This window comes from Stenella coeruleoalba (assembly GCF_951394435.1).
Source record: "Stenella coeruleoalba genome assembly, chromosome: 13".
Lineage (NCBI taxonomy): Eukaryota > Metazoa > Chordata > Mammalia > Artiodactyla > Delphinidae > Stenella > Stenella coeruleoalba.
The window spans coordinates 7,182,847-7,200,860 of NC_137159.1; the positions used below are offsets into that span (position 1 = coordinate 7,182,847).

The 18,014-nt window shown below is 47.5% G+C and overlaps 1 protein-coding gene across 1 annotated transcript in view; it reads left to right on the plus strand.

Annotated features, from left to right (window-relative positions):
- AFF3 (ALF transcription elongation factor 3) overlaps window positions 1–18,014 on the plus strand; it is a 564,600-nt gene that overhangs the window by 78,172 nt on the left and 468,414 nt on the right. Inside the window, exons 2-4 of the mRNA XM_079940200.1 lie at window positions 14,102–14,222; window positions 15,236–15,548; window positions 15,678–16,063. Coding sequence (XP_079796326.1) covers window positions 14,102–14,222; window positions 15,236–15,548; window positions 15,678–16,063 — 820 coding nt within the window. The remainder of the gene's footprint in view (window positions 1–14,101; window positions 14,223–15,235; window positions 15,549–15,677; window positions 16,064–18,014) is intronic.

An 18,014-nucleotide genomic window follows, 5' to 3' on the forward strand; every position in this document is an offset into this window, starting at 1 on the left:
GCTGGATTAAAGTCTGTAGCTGAGGTGTGGAGAGTTGGTTTAGTTCATCCTTGGGGAGGGAGGGGGTGGGTAGGAGAGAAGGAGAGTGGAGAAGATAGGCCTGGCCTGGTAGGGAGAGCCAGGATCCTGGGATAGTGTAGCACATGACTTACTAATCATTGCCTTAATTTTACATTTTGCACGTTTATAGATACTTCAGAAGGGGAAGGACAAATTAAAACTGTTAATATTTCTAAAATATAATGCTTTTTATTCAAAAAGTGATATGTGGCTATAAAATAACCAAGGAAGACAGAAGAGTATAAATTCTTTCCCATCCTCACCACGCCATCGTTCATCTCAGAGATAACTATTTAAACGTTTTTATGTATCCATAAACACACACACGTTATTTTATGTCAAAGAGATTATATCATCCTTCCCTCTACAACTTATTCTTTTCGCTTTTTATGTCTTGAATGTTTTCCACGTCTGTACATTTAGGTCCACACCGTCCAGTAGCTACATACTCTTCCATTGTACGAAGTACTGTAGTTGGTTAACCAGTCTCCTAGGAATGATATTCCGCTGGTTTTAAATTTGTATTTGTTTTGTCATTTAGTAATTTGTTTTGCGGAGGTATCCTAAATACGAACAGGATATTCCTAAGTAGGAGATGCCCGGGTCAAAGTCAGCATTTAGTGGCGGCCTGCTCAGGCCACCTATCTGAGATGGATGAGGGGTGGTATTTCTTTCTGCGTCATGGGTGTTTTAATCACCTTCCATCCAGCTCTTCGTGGTACTTCACGTTGGCAGAACATGTTCACATTTCCAAGCACCCCGTTCCCTTCTTACTGATCAGTGTGCGGGTTGGTTTTGTTTACCGTGCCTGAGCTGAAGGCCTGCAGCTCGGAGTAGCTCCCAACTACGGCCCCTGGGTCTTCTCCCTCCTGGCCCGATGGTGATGCCTTTGAATGGAGAGGAGAGTCCTTGGAAGTTATGGGCCCAGTGGGAGGAGATAGTCTTGTCTGATGGGAGGATTTGCTATGTCATTTCTGTAATTCCAAGCCAACTCTGAGTCCTTTTCTTCTAATTTAAGAAAGCTTCAAGTTCAGTAATTTTCTAGGATGTTTCCCACGGAGATGTTACAGTAGCTTCTATAAATGCAAGTAGATTTTTCATTGCGAAAGGACATCATGACACTTCATGTCTCTTTGTGCAAATCTTGAAGAAAAAATTATTTGGTAAAGCCTAGCGTCATCAATACCTTGTACCTGAAAGGCATTCGTGTGTCCAAGCACGTGCTTTACTGTCCCGGGAGGACCAGGCAAATCCACTCCCAGTGTTGCTTCTCCTCCCTGGCTTCAGTGAAGGTGGGGTTAGTGCAAAAGAAAGTTGGTGATTCATTCATCCATCTGTTCATCTACTCATTCAACGAACGGTCATTGAGCGTCTCCTGTGAGCCAGGCTTTGTTCTCAGCTAATTCTGAGGGGTGCGGACATTAATAAATTTATCCTGATATCACAGAGCTACTTACATTACCTGTGACATTGGGCTTACTCTGTTGTGTACGGGCATATGTGGGAAACATAAAAAGAGACAGAAAGAGCAAGAGCTGAGGGAGGAGAGGAAAGGAGAGGAGAAGGTGATGTTTTAAGAGAACATGAAGCAAACGTGTTGTCAGAACAGACTTAGTGTCCTCTTTGAAACGTTTCTTAAAGAACTGTGATAGTTATCATCATGGGTAGGCAGCCCCATAGTATATAATATTCTGAAAGTTCTAGGGAATCAAATGAAATAGTTTTATGATAGATTGCATGTCTAGTTGAAATGGGGGAACGTGTAAGTGGTACAGCAGCCATGGGAGGACCCCTTGGTTTTCTGACACTGTTACATGGATATTTAGAATCAGTCGTCTTTAGTGTCACTAGCACAGAACGAATTATAGAAATGTAGAGTTCCAATAATTCATAATTCTCAACATCTTCCTCTAAGTCAAGCGTAATTGACTACAGAATTTTCACCCTGGGAAGATGGAGGAACGTCCTCAGGCGTCCGTGTCAAGGTGTGGGCCTCAGACTAGCCGGCACTTTGTATATAGTGAGTGTTAAGGGAACATTTTTTGAATAAAAATATATTATTTTAAAAACTTAAATTGTCTTTCATATGCAGAACTTATGCAGAACTTAGAATTTTGATTCTAACAGTTATTGTTCAGAATAACGTTTAAATTTTCCAAGTCCTACTTTTTCATTGAAGAAAGGTCTTTATCTGTAAAATGAGCATAAGGAGCTGTTTATGACACACAGATTTTATTTCATTATATATATTCATTTACTAAAATGTTGTGTTTTGCATAAATAAGGGGTACATAACAGGTTTGTAGAGAGGGATAAACATGAGAACAAATACAACTTTCTTTATAAACTCTCCAGCACCAGACAGTTGGCCAATATTGGCATTATTGTGATTCTCATTATTATATTCTATAACCATAAAGAATATTTTAGGATCCAAATCTGAGTGGATTTTCATTCTGTTTGTTCAAACTGTGGCATATGTATAGGCCACATTTTGATAAGGAAGGAGAAAAAAAATTAAACAACCATTGAGCATCTATTCTTAAAGCATTGTTCTCATTGCCGACTCTGTGCTAGGCAGTATTCTAGGTGCTGGAAATACAGAAAGTACACATAGGCCCTCTGCTTGTGGAACTAACCATTTAATGGAGGATTCAGATAATCAGTACAAGAAAAGTGATGTGGAAACCGTAGGTTTCTATGTAGGAGTTATGAAGGGCCCCCTGGTGTCTTGGGGGAGTCAGGGACTGTTTCTGAGAGGGGAACACCGCTAAGCTGAGACCTCCAGGGTCGGGAGGAGGGGGCCAGGTGGAGAGCAGAGGTGTTGAAGGCACAGAGAATAGCACACACCTGGGCTCAGAGATTGGGGAGATTGGGGGCTGACAGTGGGGAGAGAACAGGGGCCGGGTCCTGCCAGGCTGTGGCTGCCAGAGTTGGCTTCTGTCCAGCGGCAGGGTGGGACCAGAGTGGTGACATGATCAAATCTCTGTTTCAGAAAACCCCACTCTGGCTTGACTCTGGAGAAGCCATTGGACTGGGGCAGGAAGAACAGCTGGGAGACCCTTTGGGAGGCACTGCCAGGGTCTGGAGAGAGCCCAGGGTGGCCTGGACTGAGGAGCGGGCGGTGGAGGAGAGAGCTGGACCAATCTGAGGGACGTTGACAGTGCTGGGGACTGATTGGAGATGAGGGGCAGTGGCATGGGAACGATGGAGCCAAGCTGATTCCCGCCTTTCTGGCCCGAGCGATGTAGTGGCTAGTGGTGCTGATGCGGGCAAACAATGGAGGCCGAGGCCGGGGTGGCAGGTGGAGGTGCGCTCGGGAGACTGGCTCTGTGTGTCTGTGGGAAGCCTGACTTGGGGAGACCACGTGGATGGTTGGATAGTTGGGTCTGGAGCGGAGAAGGGAGACGTGGGTGCCCCTTGGAGCCTTGCACGCGTCGTCAACGTGAAAATGGCACCTGCAGGCAAGGAATGCACAGCGTCACCCAGGAAGAGGCCAGGCCTAGAGCCTGGAGTGACAGCACATTTTACAGGGGCGGCGCAGGAAGAGAAACACGCAGGCACACTCGGGAGTAGCCCGAGAGGCAGGAGGAAAACAAGCTCGCAGCCCCACAGCCCGGGGAGAGAGCGTGTGGAGGTGGCGGCGTTGGCCGTGTGGGGGGCTGGGCGGTGAGGAGTGTCCGTGGAGGCCCCGCGAGGAGGGGGACCTTGCTGTGAACGCAGATCACACGGGTTTCGGAGAACCAGGCCTTGGAGGGAGAGCAGCTCTGCAGAAATCTGTGTCTCATAAAGAGCAACAGCCCGAGGAGGGCAGGGGGTCAGGGGAGGCTCCTCCTTTTCTTTCCTTCCTTTTTTCTTTTTCAAAGCTGAGGGCCTCGAAGGGGTTTATTTGCTGCGGAGAAAAAGCCAGTTGAGACCCAGATGGTGACCAAATAGGGGGAAGTGCATCTGTGGGGAGGTGGAGGGTGGATGGAAGGTGGGGAGTAAACGGAAGGGGGCTTCAGAGCCCAGGGGGGTGGGTCCTCGTGACAAGGAGGAAGGATTCGCCCTGAGAGAGGAGAAGGGGAGGCCTGAGGTCCAGGTGAGGCGGGTGGAGGACAGGACGTTGAGGGGGGCCTCTGCCCGGGGGCTTCTGTTTCTCTGTGACCCAGGAAGGGAGGCCTGGGCCTCGCACGCCAGTCCTGCCTCCCTGGGGACCATGGGGTGGGGGTGGGGGCGTCTTCATTCCCTTTCAGTCCTGAGGATCACTACGGTCTTATTTCCCTCTTTGCTGCATCCTTTACCCACCGAGACTTCCGGCTGAGCTGGATAAACTGCTTTGTACCAAAGGAAGCCATTCTCATCTTCAAAGCAGGGCCTCCTTCCCTCCCAGATGAATGGTTGAGTCCGTTTCGCTAGTTTCTATCTGTGCCGTCCACGTGGAAGATCCTCGCGGTGGGCCCGTCTGCTCAGACGTGGGAAGGTGTTTGAGGCCCTGCCTGTCCCTTTACCGCCCTCTCCAGAGGGGAAGCTCTCTTTGCTTTCATCCTAGCCTGGGGCTAGTTTTGTACCTCAGGAGCCCAAGCTCTTACCTGCCTTCGCGGTTCTGGGAGGACACAAAGTTGAGGAGTCGGGCTCAGGAGAAGCTGGAGCCGTGTGTTCATGGCTGGTGTTCGGGGTCGCAGGGCTTTCCTCTTCTAGGAGCCCGACCCATCAGCGTCAGGAAGTTATATGAGGGGACTCGGCCACCCTTCTGCCCCCCCCATGTGGGTACCACGCCCATGACCCTGAGGGGCCGCGCAGGGGTGCTTTGGGAGAGCATCCTGGTTACAACATAGGCACGCTGGAAGATAGGACCCATCCTGTGTACGGCTTTAAAATCCTAGGAGCTGAAGGTTAGCAACTGACGCTGTAAAGTGAAAATGAAATTTAACTGAGCATTTAGTGGAGGAAAAGTAATTTATTGGCTCTACCATGAAAAGCCCTGGGAGTAGGCGTCCTTCTCACCCCGGACGCCACTGATGGATGCCGGCTCTGTGCTGCGGGCTGCAAGTGGGCACTTTAGAAGAGCATAGTAGGGACTTCGCAGGTGGGTCTCATTTGGTTATGTTACTGCTTTTGTGAGGCTCTGCTGTGTCTTTATATTCTACCAAGGAGAAGATGGTAAATCAGGGTAATTGCTTCATCCCAAGGCACTTTTATATTGTAAAGCAAAGAGGTCCTGTTAAGAAACTCAAATTAACTTCGGCTGTTGATACTGTATGGAGAGCCTCTTTGAAAGCTGCTTGTCATACAGCCTGGCGGTTTATCACGGAACAATTCCATTAGAACCTGACACTTGCTCTCAAGGCCCCAAGACTTGGGATCCCTCAGGAAAAGCATTTAACCCTTGGCAGTGCAAAGCTGTCATTTATCTGTCATCTCTCTAAAAACCCACTGGAGTACGTTTACGAGAGAGATTTGGAGCAGTCATCATTTCCGCTGAATTAGAAATAGATTTGGGCTTCAGTAAATAGTCAAGAAACAGTGAAGTGTCCAGGCCCACACTGCAGAAGTGGCCTGGCGCTGCTAGTTCCGTTATAAAATGCACTTACCATGGGATTCCGTAATTCTCAAGGAGCTCACGGAACAGAATTCAGCGACTGGAGTATTAGTTAATTGCTGGTGCTGACTCATTTGAATTGCTTATCCCAGTTCTATTTTATAGGCTTTAGAAGAATTGTTAAGGTTCATGTATATCCACCAAGGAGGCTTAGCAGACCTTAGAAGAATGAACTGAAATTGTCACGATCTGAAAATTAACACCCTTCTGCCTGGCATTTACAAACAAAGGATGGGGGTACCATTTGTCAAAGCCCGTCAGTGAGCAGGTTCCCCAGGGAGCCAGGCCAGCAGAGTCGAAGAATTCAGTCTCTGGTGCCAGACTGCCTGGCTTCAGACCCAGGCATTGTCTCTCACTGGCTGTGGGCATTTGACAAGTTAGTTAACCTCAGAGCCTCTCGTTCCTTCATGGGTGGACGGGGAGATGTCTGTTGGGGTTTTAAAGACTGTTAAATGAAATAATGCACGTGAAGTCCTTCCTACAGTGGCTGCATATAGTAATAAAGGGAAATTGGTATTAGCAAAATTTAATATGGGCCTGATGGGTCTGAGATGATGGTATAGATCATCCCAAAAGGCTAGTTTTCATTGGAATATTTACTGGCTAAATTTTTCTGTGGGCGTCTGTTACTTTATGACTCCCTTCCATTTCCTAGTTTCACAAAAGCTGTGGTACAGAAGTGATTATGGCACAAACCAGCCTCAATTCTGTTCCCATTCTTGTAGAACAGATCGGCAGCCCTAAGGCAGAGATCTGTAAATGCTCTGAGTTTCAAAATTGAATTAAGATTGCGACAGCCTTTGTGGTCAGAGACAAACAAGTAAGGTTGGGCTGACCTTTTCAAGATGTCCCTGGTGGAAGTAATCAAGGGGGTGATCCTTCCAAAGCTCGTGGTGAGCCAGAGGCATAAAGCTGTTGGGGGAAAACCGAGTGAGCAGGCATGGGAACTGGAGTGCAGTGACTCACAGCGAACAGCCTGGTGTAAGTGAGCAGGGTCCTAGTAATGTTCTTTAGGATTTAAGCGTTCGTCGTATGCGCTGTTGGCCAGTCCTCACTCCCCAGCAGGTCTTTAACCACCAGCCTCACCACCACCACTGTCACCACGACCACAGTCGCCATCGTCACCACCGTCATCATCACTGCCGTCACCATCAGTCACCAGCAGCACCACTGTCACCCTCACCACAGTCACCACCATCGTCACCAGCACCATAGCAACAACAGCTCAGGGCCTTGATGGACACCAGTGGGGAGCATCCTTGCTTCCTCCCCAGTCTCTGTCTCCAGCCCCATCTTCTCAGCCTGACTTGCCTCTATCACCCGCTCACTCCCTGACCACCTTTCTGCCCTCCAGTCCACTGGCTCTGACTGCAGACCAAGGAAGGAATTTGCAAGTAAACTTCAACAACCTTGCTTTTCCCTGATTTAAGGAGGGATTACTGATCTTTTAGTATTTGCTTTAAAAATAACAAGAGACGTTAATTGGTTTGACCCTTTCAATTTAAAGCAGTTGTTATCATTTTGGAGCGCTTGATTACGTTTCCTTAATTATACACGGTCGCTGCTCCGAAGAGCAGAGCGTGTCTCTGGAACATTCTTCCCCTCTTCCTTTGGTGCCTCTTCTTCTTCCCGTTGGCCCTTGTGACCTCAGCCCCCACCCCGGGGGCGAGTGAGCACAGCATCCCAGGACTGTCCGCATCCCAGGACTGAAAAGACTGTCTCCTCTGTGGTCCAGCTGATCGAGGCCAGCCCTGATGCAAACTGCAAGGAAAGGGCGAGCGAGTCTGGGATTCTCCTTTCATTCTCCCCTGCGTCCGTCCTTCACTTACTCCCAACCGAGCCTGCTTTCAGGAAGGGATCAGGTAAACTTATTTAGGGCGAGGTAGTTTAGCAGTGGAGCAAACCAAAGAAATGAAACTTTGAGTGTGGAATTTCAAGTGGCTAAAGAAGGAAGATGGTGTGGTGAGGACAAAGGTCACCTCCTCCGAATACTCTCAAAGGCCGCTTAATAGTAATTTATGTATCTTGTACTTCTGCGTCCTCCCTCTTCCCTTCCCTCTCCACCTGCCCCTTTCTCAAGACCCAGCTCAAAGCAGCTCTCTTGCAGGACGCAATCCTGGCTCCTTCTGCATGCCGGACCACAGGATGTTAACATTCTCTGCTTAGAAGGGCCCCTTCCTCTCCTCCCCCTGGTCCCCTAGACTGCTAGCTTCTCAGCAGCAGGATAGGCTGGTAGCAGCCCTAATGGTCTTCCCAGTATCTGACACAAGGGCATTCAGGAGGCATTCAGAAATGCTTTTGGACTAAAGTGAATTGTAGCCCTGCTATTGGAGGAGGACAGTATTTCTTCAATGTGGAGAACATGATAACTTTATCCAGAAGACAGGTAAAAGGTTTCTCATTCTCTCTCTCTTTTTTTTTTTCCATTGGAGTATAGTTGTTTTACAGTGTTGTGTTAGTTTCTGCTGTACAGTGAAGTGAGTCAGCTATATGTATACATATATCCTCTCCCTCTTGGACCTCCCTCCCCCCATCCCACCCATCTAGGTCACCACAGAGCACCAAGCTGAGCTCCCTGTGCTATACAGCAGGTTCCCACTAGCTACCTGTTTTACACATGGTCGTGTATATATGTCAATCCTAACCTCCCGATTCATCCCGCCCTCCCCTTCCCCCGCTGTGTCCACGCGTCCATTCTCTACATCTACATCTCTATTCCTGCCCCGTAAATAGGTTCATCTCATTCTCTTCTCCTTGAATTCACTCATTTCCTAGATCCCAACCCTGGAGATACACCAGTAGGTAGAGTAATGGGGGTTTTTGTTTGTTTACTTGGTTTGTTTTCTTAAGGATGAAACACTTTGATGATTCTAGTCAAGGGGTGCAATGAACCACATATACCCTTGGCTGAAAGCCTTTGTCATGGGAGATGCAGTTTGTTTGAAGCGAGTGGTCAGATTTGAACGGGCTGCACGTGGATCGGTGCAGGAAGGAGGAGGGCAGAGTCTCTCTCTGGCCAGTGGGTCTGCTGGGTCAAATCTGGGGCTCAGTTGCGGAGGCCGCTGTGCCAACTCCAGTGCCTTCCCTCCAGGAGGGCAGCTTGGGCACAGATTGGAGTTGGCTGGTGCCTGGGTCGGATCCGGTGAAAGTGATGACACTGTCAGCCCTGGCAGGCTTACTCTAGACTCTGTAATTTCTTTATTCACTCACCCGTCCTCCATTCCTCTATTCTGTAGTACATGGATATCCTTTTCGTATGGGTGCTGTGGAAAGAGACCGATTTTTGTTTTTCGTTGTTTTGGGAGTATAAAAATAACAGGCCAGCCTTTGATCCAGAATTCTTCTTTTACTTCTTTCTGAAGGAGAGAGGACTTCCCGTGGTTTCACTCACCCTGCTTAGCTTTGCTGTGGCTCACGTTCACAACTGGTGGACGCTGGGCTTGTAGGCACTAGGGTGTAGGAAGTGGGGCCACTTCCTGGCTCTTAGGTAGGTCCTGTCTCCCGGATAGACCTGAATAAAATACTTTGGACATTGCTGTTCTTTCCACATGATGTCGGATGATCAGACTCTCATCCTAAGTTCCTCGGAGTATCTACCAGCTTTGTCTTTCTTCAAGGGACATTGTAAGGATAACGAAGAGACATACATGTGAAGTGTTGTGAGCTCAGTGGAAGGGAGAAGGCTTGAGGCTCAAAGGTATTACTGTTATTTAGTTCCATGCTGTTATCATGTGATTTTGGAAATGATGATAATATCATATTTGGATATCTTTTCCTCCTTAACCAGCATAATTGGCTTTGGCCACTGCCCTACAAAATACTTCACGCGTCATCAATGTGAAAACGGCACCTGCAGGCAAGGAATGCACAGCGTCACCCAGGAAGAGGCCAGGCCTAGAGCCTGGAGTGACAGCACATTTTACAGGGGCGGCGCAGGAAGAGAAACACGCAGGCACACTCGGGAGTAGCCCGAGAGGCAGGAGGAAAACAGGCTCGCAGCCCCACAGCCCGGGGAGAGAGCGTGTGGAGGTGGCGGTGTTGGCCGTGTGGGGGGCTGGGCGGTGAGGAGTGTCCGTGGAAGCCCCGCGAGGAGGGGGACCTTGCTGTGAACGCAGATCACATGGGTTTCAGAGTACCAGGCCTTGGAGGGAGAGCAGCTCTGCAGAAATCTGTGTCTCATAAAGAGCAACAGCCCGAGGAGGACAGGGGGTCAGGGGAGGCTCCTCCTTTTCTTTTCTTTTCTTTTTTTTGTTTAGTTTTTATGACTTTTATTAAATCCTTACAAAACAGAATACAAAATTCCGGCGTTGACAGTTGGTGTAAAGGAAAACTTCTGAGCTGTATCAGTTCACCTGGTGCAGTGGAGTTAAAGTGCTTGGATGTGTTTCCCCCACTTTAAAACAATTTGAGGTTTCTTTTGTCTTTTTTACACATCTTAACATTGAAGCACTGCTGTGCCCCCTTCCCCCAGCGCCAGACTCGTTCACAATAACGGTTCTGGCCAGTCCTTTCGGGCCGCACTGTCGTCGTGACAGGGGGAGGAAGTGGCTGTCCCGCCTTTGAGAGAGAAAAAAAAAAAAAAGCTGCTCACAGCTCAGCTTTCCCGAGGAAAATGGCCATGGCGCCTGCAGCCAGCGAGAGTCCATTTGTTTCTTTACAAAAAGGCAGAATCTCCGGTTTCGAAATGTGGAATCACATTTTCTGGGACTGTTCTACATCTGCAATAAATAATAAATAGTCTCGTAGCAGTTGGCTGCCTCTAATGCAAAATAAGTCAATACGTTTGGCGACGTCCATTCGAAGAGTGTGACTCTTGTAATTGTCACAGAAGGAAGGAAGCACCTCACAGACGATAGAGATTTTGCCGTCTGTGAGTAACAAAGGAACATAACTCACAACACGAGGCTCTTACTGAGTTTAATGGATGTGTTAGCATGCCAGGAATTGGAATTCTCTACTGCAGCTGTCCCCAGGGAAGCTGACCTCACGTGCAGCACGTCAGGGGAGAAGGTTCCTTTGCTTGTAGAGCAAATGGCCTGGCCCTCATATTGCTGGGATGGCAGAAGAGGGAAGAGGGCTGAGTTTTAATGGTGACACTTCAAGAGAGAGGCGTGCTCCAGGATTGTGACAACCTGCCCAGGCCTCACTTGCGGTCCGTGGAACGGTGGACTCACTGTTGAGAAGGTACTGTCTTTACGAGGCAGAAGAGGTACGAGTTCAGACGCTTAGGGAGAGATGAGGGCTGGCAAGTCCAGGCTTTCTCTTCCAGTGACATTTGCTTTATGCAGATGACATTTTAGCTTCCCGGGCCTGACATGACAGGAGGGGGTTGTGGTTCTAGTTCAGGATGAGTGGGTGGGTTCCTGTTAGGAGGCGCTGAGTGCTCAGTGGAAGTGGCAGAGCTGAGAAACCCGAGGAAAGGCAGTCAAGAAGTCTTGCCTCTGGTGCAGGGTTTCCTTTGCCCTCCTCCGGAGAAGGGGGACGGGTTGTCATCTTCGGTCATTCTGGTTTCAGCTGATGGTGTGGAGGGCACGGCGTGGCACAGGCATCGTGGCGGTCCTGTGAAAGGTGGCCAGTGCGCTTCTGTTAGTAGCTTATGTGGAGGTGGTCCTGCGGGCGTTCAGTCCTCCTCGTATCAGAGGCCATAGGCTGGGCGTGCCAGCGGGACCTCATTAGAGAACTTTACTCAGCGGTGGTTTGCATCTGGGAGTGCTTTTGGTTATCTTCCAGCTTAAAGGGGTTGGGAAATGAGGCAGGTTTACTTAAGGAGTGCTTCCCCCTCACCTCCGTCTTCTCCATATTTGGAAGGGATCGTTGACCTTGGAAATGCAGTGAGTCGGATACCTGCCTCATTGATTTGGGCTTGTATCCTAATGCCTCTGTCTTAAACATCCAAGTCACGTTGCAAAATCGGTAGGGTTTCCAAATGTATCTTCATTGCTACACTCTGCATTGTTCCTGACCTTCTCTTCACACGTCCTGTGCCCTTTGGACCCTGATGTCTTGTGCCCTTTCTCCCTGGCCTTTGGGAAAAAGCTGACAAACTCGTGCACACTAAGGTGCTGAGGGCTGATCAGGTGTAAAGTGTTTTCCCTTCTTGTGGTGTCTACATTTCTTACAGGGGTGAAGACATCTTAAACCAGAGGAGTGACTCTCTAGTTGTGGAATTTCAGTCGTCAGCCAGCAGATGCAGGAGGTATTCTGTTGGGTATGGGGGCTTCTCAGAAGCCTGGAAATCATCCTAAATGACCACCTGCTCCATGTTACATCAGGCCACTTCATGCATCACACCAGTCTTGTGTGTTTGGTTGGCTTGACCTGGCTGAGGACAGCAAGCATGTCTGGGGGAGTCTCTGTGCATGGAGTTGCACACAGTAGGTGCTTCACAAACCGCTTGTACCTATCGGAGAGGAGGAGAAGTACGATGCATGCAATGCGAGCTTGTGTTTCTGGTTGCAAATGCTGCTTTGGGTCCAGAAATCCAGCCGGTTCCTAGAAAACCTGCAGCGCCTCTCCTGGCTGCAGCCCACTTCATGCCCATCCACAGCATGAGTTGTGTATCCTCAGAACAGTCTCCATTTGAAATCCATGGAATGTTCATGAAAGCTGGGGTTTCATATTGCAGAAGCATATTGCCCTGCAAGCAGGGCAGGACAGTCGTGCCCCTTCCTGTGAATCTGAAGCCTGGTTCTGTGATGGAGTGTCATTCCCATCTCGTGCCTCCCTTATGCCCGTCACTGTCACCACGGCCACCCCGGAGACTTTCCAGTGACTGTGGGGTTGGAGCTGTGAGCCTCGCCGTTGGGAGGCTGGGGCTGCAGCCTCCCTTTCCATGAAGGTCACTGCTTGGACTTCCAAATCGAGTAACTTTGGGTAATGTACTGAGGCTGAATTAAAATGCTAATAGGCTACATGTTCTGGGTATTTTAACCTTCCCTTATCTGAAATTTAAATGAAATGCCTTAGGTGCTCTCAAAGTCTTGACAGAGCATCACCCCTTAGACAGTGAATTTAAAATATACCCTGGCCACACGGGCAGAGCTAGGAAGATAAGCAATATTTATTTTATGATCATTTGATTTGCGTCCTCTACAGCAACATGACACAAGTATGCTCTTTTACTCAAGATAGCAATGTAGCTGAAACATAACAAAACAAAACCCCAAACCTCACTATTTTTTTAAGTTTCTTTGAACCCGCAGATTTTCTTCTTATCAGCAACATTTAATAGCAGTGCATTGGATTTGGGGCACCTGAAGCTATGCCAAAGCCCTTTTGTAGATTTCCTTCGCATTTAAACCTTGTGACAACACCATGAAGACATTGGGCTGCAGAGAGATTGCATGGCGTTTTCGTCATCATATCACTGGTTATGGCAGGACCACAGTCAGGACGTGGCTGTCCTGGCTCCCAGCTTCAGCCTCTGTCCACTAGATCAAGCCTGAACTCTAAGCAAAGCGATGACAAGGTCGCTTAAACCAAATGGGTCTGCTTGAAATGCACACAGTTGCTCATTTGGAGGACATGGCAGTTCCTTACAAGGGGTAGTGTCAGTTCCGTTGTCTACACTGGGGCCAGATTTCTCTGTCTACTGAGTTGAAAAGACAAGTCTATTTCCTTCAGTCACTTAAGTCACTTCCTTATTATTAGTTGAATTAGCCTTTTAGTTTTTTCCTTAAGTCCTTCTAGTTATTTGGTTTCTGGTCACTTTGTAATTATATCTTGGGAGAATAGGTATTAATTTTCTTGCACAAAAAGGCTGAGTTCCTTGATGACATAACCATGTTTCAATTTCCGTCCTCTCTCTCGTTACCTACACCCCTTCCTCTTAGCGCATTTTTCATAGTGAGGAAGAGTGATCGTGTGAAATATATCAGAAGGAAGGATGGATTCAGTAGGAGTTTGACAACTTGACTGATTAGCAGAGATCAGAAGAAGGCTCATAACAGTGAAAACCACTGCAGCATGGAGTTTTAACAGCTCTTTTGGGACCTAATTAATGAAAGAATCACTACAGAAGCACAGCCATGCAAAAAAAAAAAGAAAGAAAGAAAGAAAAGAGTAGGAGCATTTCCATATAACACTCTGGGGCCATGTCATAAGAGGAAATACACTCATAATTTCTATTTACACATCTCTGTAATTACCTTCTGCTTGAAGGTTATTTTCAGTCTTCTCCTGTCAAAGTTGCTTAGATATTTCCTCTTTCACACATCAGGCAGAGAGGTCTAGTACTGGTTGCAGCTTGTCCTAAGGATTTTTTTTTTCCTCCCGAAGAATGGAATTCTCGGACACCCGAGTCATACTGCTTGATTAGACTGGCTTTCATCTGATCCGTGTTCCCGTTACCATTGCCATTTGCCCGTGAATCAGACCTCTGCATTCAGGTGAATGTTGTATTGAGCATTACCTTTAACTTTTTCGTGTGTGGTTGTTCTCTCTTCTCTCTCCCTGATGCAGTGTCTATGAACCAGATAGAAACGTGTTACGGAGGAAAGAACGAGAAAGAAGAAATCAGGAAACTCAGCAGGATGATGGCGCGTTTAATTCAAGTTACTCCCTCTTTAGTGAACCCTACAAGGTAGATGGTTTTCACTTGTTCATCTCCACCCCTCATCCCTCCCTCTAACCCCGTCGGCTGTCTTGACTACAGGAGTTGGCCAACCAAACTTCAGACAGCTCAGCCCCTGAGGATGGGGTCTTCCCCCACAAATTTTGGTGCCTCTTTCACATGTCTTTACTGGCTAGTCCCTCAATGAAATATAACTTTCGTTTAAGATGGAGATCTGCATGCTATGACTTTTATCAGTAATTGGTTTCATCTCTGCATCAGTTTGCAAAGTCAATGCCATTTGTTGTGTTTTCTTAGCTATTAGGAAACAAACACTAAAGAGAGGTTGGGTTACGTATTTGTCACCCACAGGTCATGCTAGGAGCAGGGTACTCGATAGGGCTCATAAGAAAGGGAATGTTGGATTGTTTCTCATTTATATCAAAGGGCGGAAATATACCTTTGCTTGCAAAATGAAGGAGCTCCCCAGATTTCATTCCTATTTCAGGCTGCTTGGAACTGGGGATGGTTCAGGCTGAGGGCTTCCTGCAGACTGAACCCCACGCTCGTTGTAAGCTTCTCTCTGATTTCTTTTGCCTGTCCCTCTGGGTTTCTAACAAGAATAATTCTATATTTAGAAGTCGGAAGCCAAATAATTTGAGCCAAATCTGAATTTTCAAGGAAAGCTTGCAGTGGGATGAAAAAAGAAAAAGGAAAAGAAAATCTAGTCCTGGAAAGACTTAATCCAGACCAGGTTGTGAAGTTGCAATCGTAACTTTCCTGATTTCCTTGGCTGTGGCACGGTACCAAGGAGAGATGCTTCGTTCATGCCCTCTGAGGCCATTAGCTGCGGTCCAGTCCTAGTGAGATACAGAGTGTTGACAGACGTCTTCAGAGACGCTGACCGTTTTGATGGAATCTCTGAGCTCCCATTCTGAATGTGGCAACCCTGCCTCTTGTAGCAGTAAAGGCACCTCTCCATCATTTCCCGTGTTTCCATTGTCTGTAACAGGAGCATGGATGTTATGTTCTTCTTTTTCCAGACTAACAAGGGGGATGAGCTCTCCAACCGGCTCCAGAACACTTTAGGCAATTACGATGAAATGAAAGACTTTTTAACGGATAGATCGAATCAGAGTCATCTCGTTGGCGTTCCCAAACCTGGGGTTCCTCAGGCTCCCGTGAACAAGATTGACGAGCATTTTGTTGCAGATTCGAGAGCCCAGACCCAGCCTGCATCCGTCTGCAGCACCACATCCTCCGCCCCAGCAGTGGTCCCTGGGCAGCAGAGTAAGAGGGGCACCGTGGGCTGGCAGAAGGCCGGGCACCCACCGTCCGATGGCCAACAGAGAGCAAGTAAGCACGGACACAGGACGCTTGATTTGAACAGACCTGCTCACCCAGAGAACCATAATAAAAACCTTAACCCCTGTGTCTTGAGCCCCTCATCCTCATCTGCCTCTTCTTCTTCTTCTTCCAAATCAGCACAACAGGGCTCTCTCAGGACCTTGCTCGGAGATGGTGTTGGCAGACAGCAGCCGCGGACCAAACAGGTGTGCAACGTCGAGGTGGGTCTTCAGACCCAGGACAGGCCACCTGCTATGGGAGCCAAGCACAGTGGCAGTGGCCACTGTGTTCAGAACTTTCCTCCATCCCTGGCTTCAAAGCCTAGCCTCGTCCAGCAGAAGCCGACTGCCTACGTGCGGCCGATGGATGGCCAGGACCAGGCTCCCAACGAGTCTCCGAAGCTGAAGTCGTCCACGGAGACCAGCGTGCACTGCGCGTCCTACAGGGGAGCCTCAGCCGCCAAGCCGGAGCCCGCCAGAACCAAGGCCAAGCTCGCCAAGTTCAGCATCCCCAAGCAAGGAGAGGTGAGTCTTTCCTCAGCGCCACTTACACGCTTCCGAGTGGTTCCAAGGGACGAGCTGACTAGGTGTCAATTCCATTCCCGTGTGTCTTCATTTCAGTGTGTGACTGACGGCATGTGGGATTTGTAGCCATCAGTGTGGAAGGATGTACACATCCGTAATGATTTCTTAAAATCTCAAATTGATTATCATCAGAGTATTTTTAAGTACCAGCAAATGCTGTTGGGGTGTGTCCGTGTTAGTTCAGGAAGGAATGCCTCCGTCCGTATAGTTCAAGGGAATTTTGTGTGTGTGTGTGCACGAGCCAGCGTTGTCAGAGATTTTATACCCTGGAATAAAAAGCATGTCAAAGCTTTTAGTATGTAAAGAGGTTGATTTCTGGGTAAAAGAGTTCAGAAATTCAACGTTTTTGTCAGTTTTGAAATGTTCCAGGACAAGCATCACAAGGGTAGACCTCCTCATGAGTTTTAAAGTAATTGTTAAATGATTCAATATTGAATATGGTGATTATTCAAATGTTTCAGGTGTCCCATCCATATTAAAATATTTGAGATCTAGGTTGGTTGTTGCTAATCAAGTGAGAATTCTCCTTGTCCTAGAAAAAATGATCTTAGGTTATATGAAGAGAGTGAAATATTTTAGTTCAGAATCTTCTGGTTTACATTTTGAGTTTATTCTAAAGTGTTTTTTCACTGCATTACAAAATACATAGGATGGATGTAAGGACTGTTAGACTTCAAAACAAGTAAATCACAATCACAGAGGTAGCAAAGAGGCTGCGGTCACTTGAACAGTACATCTGGATGGAAAATGAGGTTTTGTTTGAGAAAAGCACATCTCGTACTCTATTCCAAATTGATGACAGTTGTCTGGAACATGTGAAGAAAAAATATGACTGCACGTTTTTGTTTTGTTTTGTTTTGCTGTGATATGGTATACCAACTAAAATACAATGTGAGCTCCAGAACATTGTACTTAGGAACTGTTCACCTTTCTTTTTTTTTTGATATATTCTTTTCTAAAGATGGAATAACAGTGTGGCCAGAATATTCTTTGTATCTTAATTTGATCTAGTAACCAAACGAAACAAATGATTTGACATTTCTCATTGCCTGTCCGGCAAGGCTGAGCTTTACCCATTTCTGAGCTCTCATCTCAGAAAGCGCCCGGCACCCATCGGGAGGTCAATGTATTCCTCTTAGAGAAGACATGTTTATTACTCTGAGATGTTTACACAGGCTCTCATGAGGAAATTAAGTGACATGTATACCAGTAACTTCTTTTGATTATTCATTTACGATGGATCCCAAAAAGTGTTAATTAGGAATTAATGGAAGCACAACGTAAGTTCTGCAAGCATTTATGTTTTTAAAAGTTTGTGGGGGGCTTCCCTGGTGGTGCAGTGGTTGAGAGTCCGCCTGCCGATGCAGGGGACGCGGGTTCGTGCCCCGGTCCGGGAAGATCCCACATGCCGCGGAGCGGCTGGGCCCGTGAGCCATGGCCGCTGAGCCTGCGCGTCAGGAGCCTGTGCTCCGCAAGGGGAGAGGCCACAACAGTGAGAGACCCACGTACCGCAAAAAAAAAAAAAAAAAAAAAAAAAGTTTGTGGGAAACACACGTAGTTACCCTCTTTCAGAACTGAAGTTGTCAAGCGCTTTGATTTTTGTTTTCCTCATCAAAGAGCCTGTACCAGCCAATAAAGCATGACTCATTTTTGAACAGAGGCGACTCACCACCAGGATTCCCTTTATAATTTTAATCCCCAGTGATTCCTTGTTAAAATGATTTTCATGTACCAAAGAAACTCCAAGTTTATTAGGTAACAATGTATTTACTTTGGAACCTGATGAGTTGATGAAGCTCTGGTGGAAAGCCTGTTTTTGACAACCAGGGCAGCCTTATGTGGATGACTCTACAGTTTCATCAGGCTTTTGGGTATGTCCTTGATCACGTGG